Source organism: Tupaia chinensis, unplaced genomic scaffold, assembly GCF_000334495.1.
Source record: "Tupaia chinensis unplaced genomic scaffold, TupChi_1.0 Scaffold000250_1, whole genome shotgun sequence".
NCBI lineage: Eukaryota > Metazoa > Chordata > Mammalia > Scandentia > Tupaiidae > Tupaia > Tupaia belangeri.
The window spans coordinates 2,019,031-2,038,618 of record NW_006159730.1 but is presented as its reverse complement, the minus strand read 5'-3'; the positions used below and the strand labels follow the sequence as shown (position 1 = coordinate 2,038,618).

General features: G+C 40.5%; 1 protein-coding gene and 1 pseudogene across 3 annotated transcripts in view; both read left to right on the top strand.

Annotated features, from left to right (window-relative positions):
- The window catches only part of CCAR1 (cell division cycle and apoptosis regulator 1), a 76,391-nt gene that overhangs the window by 47,039 nt on the left and 9,764 nt on the right, over window positions 1-19,588 (top strand). For all 3 annotated transcript variants that reach the window (XM_006148937.3, XM_027772046.1, XM_027772045.1), the window contains exons 17-19: window positions 454-645; window positions 7,043-7,282; window positions 10,354-10,465. In XM_006148937.3, the coding sequence (XP_006148999.1) occupies window positions 454-645; window positions 7,043-7,282; window positions 10,354-10,465 (544 nt within the window). The remainder of the gene's footprint in view (window positions 1-453; window positions 646-7,042; window positions 7,283-10,353; window positions 10,466-19,588) is intronic.
- LOC102473794 (thioredoxin reductase-like selenoprotein T pseudogene) lies at window positions 7,371-8,318 on the top strand (annotated as a pseudogene).

The following is a 19,588-nucleotide window of genomic DNA, read 5'->3' as shown; positions in this document are numbered from 1 at the left end:
GAAAGAGAGAAATCAAACTACCAGATTTGGATCTCCAACCGTGGTTGGCCTTGTGAGAATCCAGTGCCTTTAACCAGCACACTACCTGCTGGCCCTATATTGTCTCTTTTTAATGTGAGGATTTAGGAAGACCCAGTAAGTATTCTACCATCATTTTCCCATAATCTCCTGTTTTATACAGTCTCAATATAGGTGAGTTTCCTCCCTCCTCTGTAGTCGAAAGCTGTCTCTTTTGCTTGAAAATTCAAAAGAGAATTTGGAGCCATGAAAGCTAGTACCATTTGTAAATTTGAACTCTTCCATTTCCAACCCTTACGCGTTGTGTGAATTCCATAGTTATGAGGTTTTTGCTTTTTTCCAATGATACATCTTTTACATATGTTTCTATATGTTTTATATATGTATATACTCCCTGTGGAAACTTAATTATGACTTTAAAATTTTAATACCTAGGAAGAAGAAAGAAAGCGTCAAGAGGAAATGGAACGCCAGCGTCGGGAAAGACGATATATTTTGCCTGATGAACCAGCTATCATTGTACATCCAAATTGGGCTGCAAAAAGTGGCAAGTTTGATTGTAGCATCATGTCTTTGAGTGTCCTTTTGGACTACAGATTAGAGGACAATAAAGAGCATTCCTTTGAGGTAATTTTTTCCCCAAAGAATTATTAAGTTTATATATATATGTGTGTATATGATCAGTTATTTAGGTTCTTGGCAAAAAATTTAGAACACCAATTTGTGAGACTAAACTCCATTTGTAAGGACAGACATGGATCATAGGTAGCCCTGGAGCTGAGGAACAGCTTTGATTTTTGGTAGAATTTGCAAGTCCACAGCTTTCTGATCAACCTTGCGCTGCTCTGAAATCTCGTATTTCTCCTTCTCTGTGTTGAAGATCTCACTTGCCTGGTGTCTGGGCTTCTGCAGTTTCTTTTTCTTGAAGTAAGCATCAGGAAGGTGCTCTGGGATTTTTACTTTGCTAATACCAATTTTCATGGAAGTGACAATGACAGATTTCTGGCGTGTGTTCTATGCAGTGGAACTTGATTGAGAACCAGTGGTCCAGTTACAAGTAGCAAGCCACTTGCTTCATGAAAACCACTCTCTTGCTTCTGGTGTCCAGTGAGGATGGTCAGAGTGGCTCCAGGAGTGATGCAAGCTCACAGTTTTCTCACATGCTTACTGAAGGCTTTCTTGCCACGGCTCAATAGCTTTCGAGGCACATCTTCAGTAAGATAATACCTAGGCATTTTGTGCAGTTTAACCACCTGGGTACCACCATTCTTGTCTCCACCAACTGGTTTTGTGACAGTCTCAAGAAACTTCTCATTTTTCTTTTTGATCCTGGATTTAGTGTCCGAGTATTTCCTCTCGTACATGGCAGACCGGGAGTATCTGCCAATGCCCCGGACTAAGACAGGGTTTCGGCTACAATGGGGCTTCCCCTTCTTGGACTTTTTAGCCTTGGGGTCACCTATTTTTAAAAATTTTTTTGGAGAGATTTTCGCTAAAGGGCCTGTGCGCCCGCCAGAAAGACAGAGACAGAGAGACAGAAAGCGAGAAAATTAACCCCCAGGGGGGATGGCCACAACACAATCCCTTCTCCTCCATTCTCCTCTCTGGATCTTGGGCATGCACACACACACGCCCGGTGTGAGTTTAAGCCACCGGATCTGAGAGTCAAATCGCGGTCGACTACATGGGAGTCCAGAGACATAGCCATTACGCTGTTAACTGCTGGTCCCAGGTGTCACCCTTTTTAACCTTGCCACTGGCATCAGTCTTCTTGGCTTCAGGTTTCTTCTCATTAGTATCCTGCTTTGCAACCTTTTCCCCTGCCATCTTGTATAGTGGGAAACAGACAAGAATTATTAATTTTCAAATTATTTATTTATTTAATTTTATTTCTTGATTTATTTTAATTTGGCCAGAGAGAGACACGGGGAGTGGGGTGAAGGGGAGTGAGAAAACACGTTGCCATGTCCAGAACTTGAACCATGGTCGGCCATGTGGGAGTGTCCATCACCCCAACCACCACACAACCTGCTGGTCCCTCAAAGAATTATTTATTTAATTTTTAAATTATTATTTTAATTTGCTGTAGGGCATGTGCACGCATGAGAGAGAGAGAGAGAGAGAGAGCGAGCATGCGTGAGCAAGTGAGTGAGCGAGCCGCCAGGTCCATTATTCAAAATGCAGTCGGCAATATGAGAGTCCAGCAACTTAACCACCATGCCACTTGTTAGCTGCCACCCCTCCTTTTTTTTTTTTTCCCCAGTTTTTGCAGTAGGGCCCTTGCACTTTATAAGAATGATGGGAGTGCGGACTGTGGGGAGGGACGAGTGAGTAATCACTCCCCTGGATGGGTGGCCATGCATCTCCTCCTCTTGAGAATTTGGGCATGAGCACACTTGTGCTCCATGTGATTTTCAAGCCATTGGGTCCAGGACTTGAACTGCACAGTCAGCCATGTGGAATCCAGCTTCTTCATGCCACTTACTGGCCCTGAGGTAAAGTTTTAAGTTTAAATTAGGATCCAAATAAGATTCACATTGTGATTGGTTAAAATTTCTTTTTAAATCTCTTGGAGTGCCTCTTTCATTGAAGCTTTTTCTTGTTTTGTTTTGTTTTGTTTTTTAACTTATGGGGGGGACTAGCTGATTTATCCTCTGTTGTACACTGTTACTATACAGCGTTTTTTGTTTTTTGTTTTTTATCTTTTATTTTGGAGAGGTTTTTGCTATAGGGTGCGTGCACTCACCAGACAGACAGAGAGAGACAGAAAATGAGAAATCACCCCCCAGGGGGGATGGCCATGCCGCAGTCCCTTCTCCTTCATTCTTCTCTCAGGATCTTGGGCACGCACACACACGTGCCCGGCGTGAGTTTAAGTCACCGGATCTGGGACTTGAACCACGATTGACTACGTGGGAGTCAAGCGACATAGCCATTACGCTAACTGCTGGTCACACTATATAGCAGTTTCATGATATATAATTATGTTGTTTTTCACTGTAATTAGGTACTTTTATCCCTGGGCTTGCTGGTTGGCCTAGTTAGGGTAGCTGGATTCTACATGGCTGAAAACATTGTTGAAATTCTTTACCCCAAGTGCTTGGAAAAACACAGTGGATGTATGTGCTTATGTGCCCCAAATTGCAACAGGATGGAGAAATGCAAGAGAAGGGATTACAGCACGTCTTCACCCATGATGGGGGGCATTTTTTTCTTCTACCTTTTTCTCTGGCAAGCACATGTGACCTGTAGTGAATAAAAAAGAGACTTTTATGCCTAAGTAAGTAACTACTTCTTTCATTAAACCAAAGAGAGAAGATTTTTTAAATTAATTTTTGGTACCCTGCGCAGCATAATATATGTAGAAATTATAACTGTGTTCAGTTATTATATCTTAAAACATAAGGGACCAGCAGGTGGCGTGGTGGATAAGGTGCTAGACTTCCACATGGCCGACCATGGTTCTAGTCCCACATCTGTAGGCTTGCTTTCTCACTTTCCTTCTCTCTCTGTCTCTGGTCAAAGATGAATAAATAAAAATAATAATGATTAAAAATAAATAATTTTAAAAAGAATTATGGGGCCAACAGGTGGCATAGCAGTTACATCACTGGACTTCCACATGGCCAAATGTGGTTTGGGTCCTGAACCTAGTAGCTTCGAACTCATGCTGGGCATGTGTGCGTTATGTGCCCAGAGGAAAAGGGATTACAGCATGACCATCCCCCTTGATGGGGGTGATTTGTCACTTTCCCTCTCACCGGAAAACGTCTCTTGTGTCTGTTTTCTGGTGAGTGCACATGCCCTATGTCAAAAACTTCTTGGGAACAAAAAAATAATTGGGGCTTGTAGATGATTAGCAGTTATGTTGCTGGACTTCCACATGGCCAACTGCGGTTAGAGTCCTGGACCCAGTGGTTTAAAACTCACACCAGGCACGTGGGCATCTGTGCCTACAATCCTGAGAGGAGAATGGTGGAGAAGGGATTATGCTGTGACCATCCCCCTTGGGAGATGATTTCCACTTTCTGTTTTGCTGTCTCTTTCTCTCTGGCAAGCGTACATGCCCAGAGGCAAAATAAACCTTTCCCCAAAAAAAATCCCTAAAAAGAAAATTATCCTTTCTTGACCCAAGACACTTTTGTCCATCAAATATAAAATAAAAATGAAAGAAAGGTCTTAGATTTGTGAAATAATTTATAAACCTTTATAAACAAATATGTGGGATTGTTGAGCATATTGTAAAACATAAAGTACATTTCTGCTGGTCTTAGAAAGTCTCATGGGGGACCAGCAGTTAGCATAATGGCTATGTCGCTGGACTCCCATGTAGTCAACCGTGGTTTCTGTCCCGGACCCAGTGGATTAAAACTCACACCGGGCGCGTGTGCGTGCGTGCCCAAAATCCCAAGAGGAGAATGGAGGAGAAGGGATTGTGGCGTGGCCATCCCCCCTGGGGGGTGATTTCTCGCTTTCTGTCTCTCTGTCTCTCTCTGTCTGGTGAGCACATGTGCCCTATAGCAAAAAAACCTCTTCAAAAAAAAAAGAAAAGAAAGTCTCTCATGGTATAAATACTGACATTTCCAAATTTTGATGTTTATAATTCCAGTAAGCAGGAGCCAGCATGTGGCGTGGTTGTTAAGGGCACTGGACTGCCACGTAGCTGACTGTGGTTTGGGTCTTAGACCTGGCAGCTTGCTTTCTCACTTTCCCTCTCTTTTCTCTCTTCCTGTCTCTCACTCTGTCATGCTCTGGTCAAATTTAAATAAATAAATAAAGTTAATTAAAGCAATGATTTTTGTTTTTTGAGTTTTTTTTTAGAATTATATATTTAATTTTATGTATTATTTTTATTTTAAAATTCGCTATGAAGGATGTATGCTAGAGAGAGAGAGAGAGAGAAAGTGAAAAGTGAGAAAGCAAACTGTCAGGTCAGGACTTCAACCTGGTCAGCCATATGGGAGTCCAGAGCCCTAACCACACCATGCTACCTGCTGGCCCCAAAGCAGTTCTTTAAAAAAAAATAATGCTATTCTGATAGAAACAAAGCAGTTTTTGAAACCATCCTCTTGCTAGCAAAATGATGATGCTTTATTGTTTCTCACCCTGGACATATTACCATGTTAGGTTTCATTTTAATCTAGTGTTAGAATGCAGAAATAATTTTGATGCATCATTTAGGTTTTTTTTTTTTTAAGAATTATTTTATTTAACTTTATTTCTTTATTTTAATTTGACCAGAGAGGGACAGAGCAAGAGAGAGAGAGAAAGTAAGAAAGCAAGCTGGGACTCAAACCGCAGTTGTCCATGTGGAAGTCCTGTGCCCTTAACCATCACACCACCTGCAGCCCCTCATTTAGTATTAATACTACATATACATTCATCTTTTAGTGCTCGTAGGTGGCAGTACATAGAGAATTAATTCACTCTTGTCGTTACAAAGACTTTTTTACGTTTTGACACTTTTCAAAATAATTTGTTTGTGACCAGCAGATAGCATAATGGCTACATAGCTGGACTCCTATGTAGTCAACTATGGTTCGAGTCCCAGACTCTGTGGCTTAAACTCACACCGGGCGCATGTGCTTGCATGCCCAAGATCCTGAGAGGAGAATGAAGAAGGGATTGCAGTGTGGCCATCCCACTGGGGGGTGATTTCTTGCTTTCTCTCTGTCTTTCTGGCAAGCACACGCACCCTATAGCAAAACCTCTCTTTTTTATTGCTGTACGATGTTTGTGCTCACCAGAGAGAGAGAGAGAGAGAAAGTGCAAAACAAAACAAAACAAATGGACATACTATAATCTCTTCTCCATTCTCCCCTTGAGATCTTGGCACACATCCACATGGACCTTGTGTGATTTTCAAGTCACTGATCGGCTATGTTGGAGTCTAGCAATGTAACCATCTGCTGTGCCCTCTTTTTAAATTTTTCTAAAGTAGGGCTATTTTTTGTAAATTTTGTTTGTTTTGGTTTTATGGGGACAGAAATTACCTGTAAAGAATGGCCAATCTGAGCAGACATGGTGACCTGTAGACATATGCTGAAACGTGTGAATACACTAGCTACCTCTGTTTCTAAAGGAAGCCACATGTGTTCATCAGAATTGGCTCAAGAAGATTAGAGAAATCTGACATAGAACTACATGGTACCAGATGTCTTAATGACATTCACTGCCTTGCAAATGACTGCTCACGGAACTGCGTTTCTACATTTGTCTAAAGGTCACCATGTTTGCTCAGATGGGTCTCTCTGTATGATAATTGCCCCAGGAGATGGCCATGCTGCAGTCCCTTCTCCATTTTCCTCTTGGAATTTTGGGTGTGCATGCACACGCACCCACTGAGTTTCAAGTCACTGGATCTGGGACTCAAACCACAGTTGGCTACGTTGGGAGTCCAGTGATGTAACATTACACCATCTGCTAGTCTCTATTTTTTGTAATGTTTAAGTAAAACTACACTAAAGATAGTATGTATATCTTCAGAAAATTCTTTTCAGGATTTTGAGAGTCTTCAGTATCATTGACATAAACTGTTAGAAGTATCGATACCTTATACTATACATAATTGTTGTCATAAACTATTATAACTACTTTGTAAGTGTACCTAATTGTTCTGGCAAGTTTTTATTTGATACTTTGTTGCTGAATTTATTCAGTATTTCTTTTTTGGGGAGGGTTGTTTTTTTTGTTTTTGTTTTTTTTTGAGAGAGGTTTTTTCGCTATAGGGCGCGTGTGCTCGCCAGACAGAGAGAGACAGAGAGACAGAAAGCGAGAAATCACCCCCCCCAGGGGGGATGGTCACGCCGCAATCCCTTCTCCATTCTCTTGGGATCTTGGGCACGCACGCACACACGCCCGGCGTGAGTTTTAAGCCACCGAGTCCGGGACGCGAACCACAGTCGACTACGTGGGAGTCCAGCGACATAGCCATTACGCTAACTGCTGGTTCCCTGTTGCTGAATTTATTCGGTATTTCTATTGAATTTCTATTGCCCCAGCTAATGTTTGTATTTCTTTGTAGGTTTCATTGTTTGCAGAACTTTTCAACGAAATGCTTCAAAGAGATTTTGGTGTCAGAATATACAAATCATTACTGTCTCTTCCTGAGAAAGAAGACAAAAAAGAAAAGGATAAGAAAAGCAAAAAAGATGAAAGAAAAGATAAAAAAGAAGAAAGAGATGAAGAAACTGATGACCCAAAACCCAAACGTAGAAAATCAGGTGATGATAAAGATAAAAAAGAAGATAGAGATGAAAGGAAGGTAAGTGATTACTTCCATGACCACTAATCTCTTTTAGATGTTGTCAGTTACAGTATTATATAGGAGATTGCAACGAGTGGTGTTGGTTTCTATTACAATAATAAAATAAACTCTAAGCTGTGAAACTAGTTTTATTAGAAATTAAGTCTTTGGGTTGCATTGGGAGCAGCTCCTGGCGGGGCTTCGGGCTGGCTGCAGTCTCAGTCTGAGAGTGGCTGAAGCAGCTGGCTCAGTTAAGATGAGGCTTCTGCTATTACTGGTGGCAGCATTGGTGGTGGTCAGGAGTGAGGCTCAGCCAGCCTGGGCAGGGCGCCCAGCAAACAAAGATGCACTACGTCAAGGGGCCGCTGCGTAAGTTCCTGATTTGTGTTAATAGAGGATAATGGCGGGTGTTTGAGGCGTGCATGTGGGTTATCCGCCAGCGGTACCCAGACATCTGCATTAAGGGAAAGGATTAACTTCCTCAGCCAATATAAAGACATAGCATCTTTCTTGTCAGTCTTTAAATTAGTATTAATAGGTTTAATAATTGTGGACAAGGTTCCTTTTGCTTTCTTTGGCATGTAGGCTCCTAGTGTCTGGCATTGGGGCCAAGAAAATAAGGACTATGCATGTATGATGGTTTTCGTCCTGAGCAACCAGTGTATCTCACTCAACAGGTGCATTTGAGATAACTTTAAATGATGTGCCTGCTTGTATGGTCTAAGTTGGAATCTGGTCACCTTCCATCCATGTGGCAACTTCTTCAAATTCTTGACAGTAAAATGAAGCTCAGTGTGCAAAAAGATTCGATCCCATATCTTCTATCATATCTCCACTTAACAGCACTGAAAACTCTTTTACATTAAGTGATTTTTGCAAGAGCAGCATGACTAACATCATGAAGGCCTGTACTGAAGACAGCAAGCTATTAGTACAGACCAGGTGCTTCCTTTGCAGGCAAATTATACCTCTTAGAAAACCTCAATGCAAGATAGTGGTTCAGTGCTGGCACATTCTGGAATGCTGCACATCCATGGAGTGCAATAATAATAGCTCCCCCCTCTCCCATTTACCCAGTTAATAGTTCTTATTTTTAAAGTAGTCGTTCATACTTGTAGATTTTTTTCTTAGTCATATTTGAAAAAGTAGAAAATTGAGTTACAATAGAATTTTTTCAAAGATGTCTGTTAAATCTGTTATGCTTTTATATGAAGTTTTGATTTTTACACTTTAAAATCAAATCTTGGGACCAGCAGTTAGCGTAATGGCTATGTCGCTGGATTCCCATGTAGTCGACTGCTGTTCGAGTTCCGGACGTGGTAGCTTAAACTCAATGCCGGACACATGTGCGTGCCTGCCCAAGATCCCGAGAGGAGAATGGAGGAGAAGGGATTGCGGCGTGGCCATCCCCTGGGGGGGTGATTTCTCTTATTTCTGTCTCTCTGTCTCTTTCTGCTTTTCTGGTGAGCGCACACGCCCTATAGCAAAAACCTCTCCAAGAAAAAGAGAAAGTAAACTGCCAAGTCCAAGATTTTAACCACAGTTGACCATGTGGGAGTCTAGTGCCTCAGCTACTGTGCCATCTGCCAGCCTCTACAATATAAATTTTTCATAACAATAATGAAACTCGTCCATCTTTGACAACAAAGCTCAAGCCCAGAAATAAGACTTGAGGCAAACAAGTTTGCCTTCCACTACCCAGATTATCATTTGAGACCTTCCCACATGTTGCTTGAAAATAAATATATGAATGAATGGATGTGTGAATAAATAAATCAATAAATAAAACAACTAGGAACAAGAACCTCTCCTCTCCCCAGCCCATTCTTCTCCTTCCCTGCCCCCCTCCCTCCTCTGGCTCTCAGATTCTTTCCAGGCAGGCCAGTGTTTGTGCTGATTGTGGGATGTCACCTAGTGGCCACTGTTTTATGAACAGATGTAAGATTAAACTATTAGAAGGACATATTCAAAGACAGAATTTCTATATTTTTTTTTTAGAAAGAGATTTTGGTTATAGGGCACATAAGCTTACCAGAGAGACAGAAATAGAAAGTGAGAAATCAAGTTTGAGGGGGGATGGCCATGCCGCGATCCCCTATCCTCCATTTTTCTCTAGAGATTTTAGGCATGCACACACGTGCACAGAGTGAGTTTCATGCCTCCAGGTCCGGGATTCGAACCATGGTTGTCTACATGGGAGTCCAGCGACGTAATCATTACGATATCTGCTAGCCCCAAAGACTTAAGTTTCTTTTTTTCTTTATTTCTTTTTTTTTTAAATTTAACTCAAATCTGCTTAGTTTTTAATTTAGTTAATTATAAAGGCTCAGTTAATCAACTCATTATTTTGGTCAAGGCAAGACACTTGAACTACACAACAGGATTTAAAAAGCAGTTGGAGTTGGTTTCTTAGTAGTTCTCTGGTAGCCACACATGCACACGCACATACATATAAACTAGTAGAGTACTCTGGATATAGGGTTCCCCCCCATAATTTTGTAGAATGTACTGTTCACAATCTGCAGTATTCATAAATTGGACATGGCTAAATTAGAGATGTCTGATACACTTATAAAGCATTTGGAAACCTCAGCTACATTCCCAAAAAGATTTGATTTTTTTTGGAGAGGTTTTTTGCTATCGGGCACGTGTGCTCACCAGAAAAGCAGAAAGAGAGAGAGAGAAAGCGAGAAATCCCCCTCTTGGGGGATGGCCACGCCACAATCCCTTCTCCTCCATTCTCCTCTTGGGATCTTGGGCATGCACGCACACGTGCCTGGTATGAGTTTAAGCCACCAGGTCCGACACTCAAACTGCGGTCAGCTACATGGGAGTTCAGCAACATAGCCATTACGCTATCTACTGATCCCATGGCAGCTTGCTTTCTTGATTTTCTTTTCTTTTTTTCTCTGGTCAACTTAAAAAATAATAATAATGATAACAAATAGAATTAAAATAAATAATTCCTAAAAACTTTCACATTGTGAAACTATTGCAAGTAAATTTAATGGATTTGGTGTTTCTCAGGTTTTAGTCATTCAATGGTTAGTCTGATACCTTGCTAAATTTTAAGAAATTTTAAATTACAGAAAGAAGAGAAAAGAAAAGACGATTCTAAAGACGATGATGAAACTGAAGAAGATAATAATCAAGATGAGTATGACCCAATGGAAGCAGAAGAAGCTGAGGATGAAGAAGATGGTATGAATTCAAATTTATTTATTATTTGTTGGAATTGCAAACACATTTTTGGGGGCCAGTAGATGGCATGATGATTAAGGTGCTGAATTCCCATATGGCTGAGCTTGGTTCTGATTCTGGATCTGGGAGCTTGAAAGTCTCTCGATGGGTATGTGCATGTGTGCCCAAAATCCTAAGAGGAAAAGGGATTCTGGCATGACCATCTTCCCTAGGGGGTGATTTCTCACTTATAGGATCCCCCAAAAAAATATTTGGTAGTTTCATGTCACAGAAATGTTTAATTTTAATTTTTTTAGATTTAAAATAGAAACAAAAATATTCTCTACTGAGTGTTCTTTTTTATTTGTTTATTTTATTATTTTTTTTTTTTTTAGATTTTTGCCTTAGGGTTCATGTACTTGGGGAGTGTGGGAGAGGGTGGAGAGAGAGAGACAGATACAGTGAGAGGGAAAGTGAGAAATAATTCCCTCAGACAGGATGGCCATGCCACAATCCATTCTCCTCCATTCTCTTCTGTGGATTTTGGGCTCACATGTACACACACCCAGTACGTTACAAGTTCTGGGTCCAGGACTTGAACTGTGGTTGGCCACGTGAGAGTCCAGCCACATAACCACTACACCATTTCTTGGTCCCAGTCCATGTTGTTTTGTAGAACATACAATTTAGAAGATTTCTTGATATAGGGGCCGGCACGTAGTGTGGAGGTTAAAGGCGCTGAATTCCCATGTGTCTGACCACAGTTTGAGTCCCAGACCTGATGGCTTGCTTTCTCGTTTTTCCTTTCACTCTGTCTCTGTCTCTGGTCAAATTAAAAGTGAGAATACTAACAAATGGAATCAAATATATAAATAAATCTTTTTAAAAAGATTACGTGATTATGTTTTTTCTTTTTGTGTAAACTATCATACTGCAAAAGTTTAAAATAATAATAAATACCTACGTATCTTTTTTAAAGAATTACTTTAGTTAAATTTATTTATTTTTAAGGAATTATTTATTTTATTGTATTTATTCATTCATTCATTTTAATTTGACCAGAGAGAGAGAGAGAGAACGTAAGCCACCAGGTCTGGGACTTGAACTGTGGTCGGCCATATGGGAGTGTCCAGTGCCTTAGTCACCATGCCACCTGCTGCTCCCCTATTTATTTATTTTAAAATTTGACCAGAGAGGGACAGTGTGAGAGAGAGAAAGTCACCAGGCCCGGGATTTGAACCACAATCGTTCATGTGGGAGTCCAGGACCCTTAACCACCATGCCATGTGCTAGCCCCTAAATACTATTGAAACCTAAGTCTTAGAAAACAGACTTTTAGGGGGTCATCAGGTGGCATGTTGGTTAAGGGCTCTGGACTCCCACATCCCACATGGGCAGTTGTAGTTTGAGCCCTAGACCTGGAGACTTCATTTTTCACTCTCTTTCTGTGTGTGTGTGTGTGTGTGTGTCTATACATACACACACACATACATACATATATACATACATACATACATACATATCTGTGTGTCTCTGGAAATATAAAAAAGTAATAATAAATGTAAAGAAAATAATTCTTTTTTTTTTTTTTTTGAGAGGTTTTTGCTATAGGGCGTGTGCGCTCGCCGGAAAGACAGAGACAGAGAGACAGAAAGCGAGAAATCACCCCCCAGGGGGGATGGCCACGCTGTAATCCCTTCTCTTCCATTCTCCTATAGAGATCTTGGTATGCACGCACACGAGCCCAGCATGAGTTTAAGCCACCGGGTCCAGAACTCGAACCACAGTCGACTACATGGGAGTCCAGCAACATAGCCATTACGCTAACTGCTGATCCCAAGAAAATAATTCTTTAAAAAAAAAACAACAAAAAAACAGACTTTTGGGGCAGGTAGCATTGTGTTTACGGTACTGGACTCCCACATGGCTGATCATGGTTCAAGTCCTGACCTGGGGACTTGTTTTCTTGCTGACCCTTTCTCTCTTTCTCTCAGTGGCCAAATTTGAAAAAATTAATAAATAAAATAAATAATTCTTTTTTTTTTAAATAAAAAAAAAGGAAAGAAAGAAGACTTTTGACCAAAAGGATGATATTAACTACTTTAGTTATTTTTATTTATATATTATTGAGAGATTTTTGCTATAAGGCACATGCATGAGACAGACAAAGTGAGAAGTCGCCCCTCTAGGTGTGAGGGGATGGCCATGCTGCAATCTGTTTTTCTCCATGTACCTGGCATGTTTCAAACCACTGTGTCCAGGATTTCACCCACAACTGACGGTGTGTGAGTGAGTCCAGTGACGTGAACGTCACACTGTCTGCTAGTCCTAATATAATAGTGTTGGACCTATTGTAGATGTCACACATAAATTACATTTGTATACCTTCCCTCTCCACATAGATTTGGGGTTTCTTTATTTTCCCCCGGCAGAGAGTTTGCACAGAAACAAGAGAGAAAGAATGGGAAAGAGGGGTCAGCTGGTGGCCTGGTGGTTAAGGGTGCTGGACTCCCACTTGACTGACTTTGATTCAGGTTCTGGACCTGGCGGCTTGCTTCCTCACTTTCCATCCATCTCTCTCTCTCTCTCTCTCTCTCTCTCTCTCTCTCTCTGTTTCAAAATTAAATACATTAAAAAAAAAAAAACTAGAGTAAAATAATTCTTAAAAAAGGAATGAGAAAGAGAGATAGCACCTTCAAAAGAGCATGATCATGTCACTATCCCATCTTCGTTTCTTCACTCTGTTAGTATTTTGGGCATGTACAGAGACTACCTGTGTTTTTAAGCCACTGGGACCACGATTTGAACTGTGGTCAGCCATGTAGAATATGACTTTCTTTATTACCAGGCCATAGGCTAGCTTTATTTGGGACATTTTGATAAATTTTTTCTTAGAATAATTTTTTTGCATAGGGTGCATACTTTTGCCAGCAAAACAGAGCAAGTGAAAGCAAGAAATCACTCCGCAGGCAGGATGGCCATACTGTTAATCCCTTTTCCTCTCAGGATGTTGGGCACGCACACACATCCTCCCAGTGTGAGTCTTAAACCAACCACTCTGTCCGGGACTCAAACCACACTTAACCACATGGGAGTCCAATGATGTAACCCTTATATCAGGAGCTTGTTTTCATAGAGTTGTTTTTTTTCTTTGTTTGTTTTTTTACTAGAAATATCTCTGAGGAAGGGACCAGCAGTTGGCATAATGGCTATGTTGTTGGACTCCCATGTAGTCGACCCTGGTTTGAGTCCCAGACCCAGTAGCTTAAACTCACGCCAGGTGTGTGTGCATGCGTGCCCAAGATCCCGAAAGGAGAATGGAATAGAAAGGATTTTGGCATGGCCGTCCCCCCCAGGGGACAGTTTCTCACTTTCTGTCTGTCTCTGTCTTTCTGACAAGTACACATGCCCTATAGCAAAAACCTCTCAAAAAAAAAAAAATCTCTGAGGATTATTAAGGTATTTTTAGTTTACTGTTACATTTTATTCTGTCATACCTTTTTATTTTTTATTAATGCAAATATTCAGACATTTTAAAAGTTGAGACCTTACTGAACTTACTGAAGCGATGCAAGTGGTAAGATTCCACTGTGCCATATTTGAGCCATATGGAAGGCCAAGGTATCAAAATCGGAATGACCTGAACACAGTAGGTGTGCCTATGATCGTCTCTGGCTTCAAGACTCATCGTAACATTAACAAGATCCAATTGGGTATGGCGTCTATATGTCTCTTTCTTTGTCCCTCTCTTATTGAAAGAAAGAGAGAAAAGTTGAAAAAATAATACAGTGAGCACCCATATGTCTATCAACTTTGATTTCAGAATTTTTTTTGGGGGGGGGAGAGTTTTTTTTTTTTTTTCACTATAGGGCGCGTGCGCTCGCCAGACAGAGAGACATAGAGACAGGAAGCAAGAAATCACCCCCCAGGGGGGATGGTCACGCCGCAATCCCTTCTCCCCCATTCTCCTCTTGGGATCTTGGGCACACACACACACGCGCCCGGCGTGAGTTTTAAGCCACCGGTTCCGGGACGCGAACCACGGTCGACTACGTGGGAGTCCAGCGACATAGCCATTATGCTACCTGCTGGTTCCTGATTTTAGAATTATGAATATTTTTCTTGTTTGGGGGACCAGCAGGTGATGTGGTGATTAAGGGCAATTAAGGACACTGGACTCCCATGTGGTTGACCATGCTTTGAGTTCATGACCTGGCAGCTTGTTCTCTCATTTTCTCTTTCTCTGTCCCTCTCTGGTCAAATTAAAATAAAATTAATTAAATTTAATTTAAAAACTCTTTAAAGAAAGAAAAGTAAACCCCTACTCTCCTCTTTTTCCAAAAAGAAAGCAAACAAAAATCCTCCACCCTCAGCCTTATTCAACACACTTGATAACAACTTTATCTTTGTAGTTGCTCAAGCTAAAATGTAGGAGTCATCCTTGACTCCTTTATTTCTGTCATATTTGGTCTGTAATCTTTCAGGAATTGGTATCTCTATTTTCAAAACGTATGTAGAATAAGACCACTTCTCAACAGTTTTATTGATCTGACCTTAATCGAACCTGAATTATCTCTTGTTCATATTATATTAATAACCTCATGCTTCACATTCCATGCTTCACATTCTTCTCTACAAAAGTCTCTTCTCAATACAGTTGCCAGAATTATCTTTGTAAATTTTAAATTATTATATTCTTCTGTTCAGATTTTTCTAGGAACATCCCATTATTTCACTAATAGAAAAGACAAAGGGGACAGCTGGTGGTGAGGTGGTTAAGGTGTTCAAGTACCATATGGTTGACAATGGTTTAAGTCCCAGACCCGGTGACTTGAAACTCACACCAGGGATGTGTGTGTGCATGCCCAAAATCCCAAGAGGAGAATGGAGAAGAAATTACAGTATGGCCATCCCTCTTGGGGGATTTTTCCCTCTCTGTCTCTTTCTCTATCGAGTACATGCAGCCTATAGCAAAAATCTATATTAAAAAAGGAAAGCCAAAATTTTATTTATTATTATTTTAACATGACCAGAGAGAAACAGGGAAAGTGAGAAAATGAGCCAGGTCAGGGAATCGAACCATAGTCAGCCATGTGGGAGTCCAGCACCTCAACCACCATGGCACTTGCTGGCCCTTCATTGTTACTTTTCAAATATAACTTCTCACCTATTGTGTTTCCCAGACTGTTCCAAAATATTAACAGGTATCAGACTTTATGAAATGTAATGAGGACAAAATTATGAATCTCAGGTGAAGCAGGGATTGTTATTTTTTCCCTTTAATTTCCTTGCTGCTGTTGTATATGGTAGATGTACAGGGAATAAATGTAGTATATTCATGAACATAAAAATGCTGTGTAGTAGGCCTCCAGGTGGTGTGGTGGAGGAGGTATTAGACTTGCACATGGTCAGCCATGGTTTGTGTCCCAGACCTGGCTACTTGGCTTCTCAATTTGTATCTTTCTCTCTGTCTCTTTAGTGAGCACACATGCACTGTAGCAAATTAATAATGATAAGTTAAATAATTCTAGGAAAAAAGTGCTTTCTTGTTCAAGGATTGATGCTCTATGCTTCTGCTGTGAAACTCTGTTCTAAATAAGAAGGTATTCATAGTGTATCTAAAGATAATTTCCTTGAACTTAAAGTTACATGACTGGTAAATTTTTCATTAATCTTTGGAAACATTTAACTAATGTTTATTATATGTCAAAATGTATATTACCAGTAAACCATTTTTACTTTGGGTCTTCTACTGGAGGATCATTTGAAAGAGCCAGAAAGCTTCTAAAATCAAAATTTTTTAAAAAAAATTTGTTGTTGGGAGAGCAGCAGGTAGTGTACTGGTTAAGACACTGGTCTCCCACATGGCTGACTGTGGTTCAACTCCTGAACCTGGTGGCTTGAAACGGCGCATATACATGCCCAGAATCCTGAGAGGAAAAAAGATTGTGGCCTGGCCATGGGGATGATTTCTCATTTTCTGTCTGTCTTTGTGTCTACGGTGAGCTCACACGTCCTATTACAAAAATCTATCTAAAAATATTTATCAGTAGGGCCAGCAGTGAGCATGGTGGTTAAGGTTCTGGACTTCCTAATGGCCAACCACGAATTGTGTCCCAGGCCTGGTGGCTTGGTTTTTCACATTCTCTATCTTTCTCTGGTGATGACATGTGCCTTATAGTAAACATTAAAACAATAATAATAAATAATAGCAATAATAATAATAATTGATAAAAATTTGTCAGTAAATCCTGAAAGAGCCACTAAAAATTTCTTTGAGTAGGGGCCAGCAGATGGTGTAGTGGTTGTGGTGCTGAACTCCCCACATAGCCGACTGTGGTTTGAGTCCTGGACTTGGTGGGTTGAAACTCATGCCAGGCACATAGGATTGCAGCGTGGCCATCCCGCTTGGGGAATGATTTCTCTCTCTCTCTTTCTCTTTTGTCTTGCCAGTGAGTACATATGCCCTGTAGCAAAATATCTCAAAAAAAAAAAAAAAAAAAAAAAGGTTCTTTTTTCTTCTCTACAAAAGTCTCTTCTCAATACAGTTGCCAGAATTATCTTTGTAAATTTTAAATTATTATATTCTTCTGTTCAGATTTTTCTAGGAACATCCCATTATTTCACTAATAGAAAAGACAAAGGGGACAGCTGGTGGTGAGGTGGTTAAGGTGTTCAAGTACCATATGGTTGACAATGGTTTAAGTCCCAGACCCGGTGACTTGAAACTCACACCAGGGATGTGTGTGTGCATGCCCAAAATCCCAAGAGGAGAATGGAGAAGAAATTACAGTATGGCCATCCCTCTTGGGGGATTTTTCCCTCTCTGTCTCTTTCTCTATCGAGTACATGCAGCCTATAGCAAAAATCTATATTAAAAAAGGAAAGCCAAAATTTTATTTATTATTATTTTAACATGACCAGAGAGAAACAGGGAAAGTGAGAAAATGAGCCAGGTCAGGGAATCGAACCATAGTCAGCCATGTGGGAGTCCAGCACCTCAACCACCATGGCACTTGCTGGCCCTTCATTGTTACTTTTCAAATATAACTTCTCACCTATTGTGTTTCCCAGACTGTTCCAAAATATTAACAGGTATCAGACTTTATGAAATGTAATGAGGACAAAATTATGAATCTCAGGTGAAGCAGGGATTGTTATTTTTTCCCTTTAATTTCCTTGCTGCTGTTGTATATGGTAGATGTACAGGGAATAAATGTAGTATATTCATGAACATAAAAATGCTGTGTAGTAGGCCTCCAGGTGGTGTGGTGGAGGAGGTATTAGACTTGCACATGGTCAGCCATGGTTTGTGTCCCAGACCTGGCTACTTGGCTTCTCAATTTGTATCTTTCTCTCTGTCTCTTTAGTGAGCACACATGCACTGTAGCAAATTAATAATGATAAGTTAAATAATTCTAGGAAAAAAGTGCTTTCTTGTTCAAGGATTGATGCTCTATGCTTCTGCTGTGAAACTCTGTTCTAAATAAGAAGGTATTCATAGTGTATCTAAAGATAATTTCCTTGAACTTAAAGTTACATGACTGGTAAATTTTTCATTAATCTTTGGAAACATTTAACTAATGTTTATTATATGTCAAAATGTATATTACCAGTAAACCATTTTTACTTTGGGTCTTCTACTGGAGGATCATTTGAAAGAGCCAGAAAGCTTCTAAAATCAAAATTTTTAAAAAAAAATTTGTTGTTGGGAGAGCAGCAGGTAGTGTACTGGTTAAGACACTGGTCTCCCACATGGCTGACTGTGGTTCAACTCCTGAACCTGGTGGCTTGAAACGGCGCATATACATGCCCAGAATCCTGAGAGGAAAAAAGATTGTGGCCTGGCCATGGGGATGATTTCTCATTTTCTGTCTGTCTTTGTGTCTACGGTGAGCTCACACGTCCTATTACAAAAATCTATCTAAAAATATTTATCAGTAGGGCCAGCAGTGAGCATGGTGGTTAAGGTTCTGGACTTCCTAATGGCCAACCACGAATTGTGTCCCAGGCCTGGTGGCTTGGTTTTTCACATTCTCTATCTTTCTCTGGTGATGACATGTGCCTTATAGTAAACATTAAAACAATAATAATAAATAATAGCAATAATAATAATAATTGATAAAAATTTGTCAGTAAATCCTGAAAGAGCCACTAAAAATTTCTTTGAGTAGGGGCCAGCAGATGGTGTAGTGGTTGTGGTGCTGAACTCCCCACATAGCCGACTGTGGTTTGAGTCCTGGACTTGGTGGGTTGAAACTCATGCCAGGCACATAGGATTGCAGCGTGGCCATCCCGCTTGGGGAATGATTTCTCTCTCTCTCTTTCTCTTTTGTCTTGCCAGTGAGTACATATGCCCTGTAGCAAAATATCTCAAAAAAAAAAAAAAAAAAAAAAGGTTTTTTTGGTAGTTGTATGCAATTCATGAAAGGGTTAATTATTAGTTCACTAGGACTCTCATAAAAAGTACCATAAACTAGGGACCAGCAGGATGGCAAAATGTTTACTTTGTTGAACTCCTACCTAGTCAATCAGTCCCGGATACAGTGGTTTAAACCTCATGCAAAGTGCATGCATTACATGCCCAAGATCCCAAGAGGAGAATGGAGGAGAAGGGATTATGGTATGAAATCATCCCTGGGAGGTGATTTCTCATTTCTGTCTGTCTTTGCGGCAAGCACATGTGCCCTATAGCAAAAATCTCTCAAATAGAAAAAGTACCACAAACTAGGGCTAACAGGTGACATGGTTAAGGTACTATATCCCCATGACAGACTCCATAAATCAAGTTTCAGACCCAGCAGCTTGAAGGACACCCAGGTAATGTATGTGAGCCTAAATATCCCAAGAGTAGGGATTGTAGTATGGCTATTCCCCAACACCTGTGGGTGATTTTTCATTTTCCTTCCCTTTCTGTCTGTTTCTGGCAAGCATATGTGCTCTGGCGGAAATCGAAAAGGCAAACCTACCAACCAACCACAGACTAGGTGTAATAAACAATGACAGTGTATTGTCTCAGTTTGAGGGGCTAATCAAGGAGTTAGCAGGATTAGTTCCTTTTTTTTTTTTTTCTTTTTTTTGAGGAGTTTTTTGTTATAGGGCGTGTGCACTCACCAGAAAGACAGAGAGACAGAAAGCAAGAAA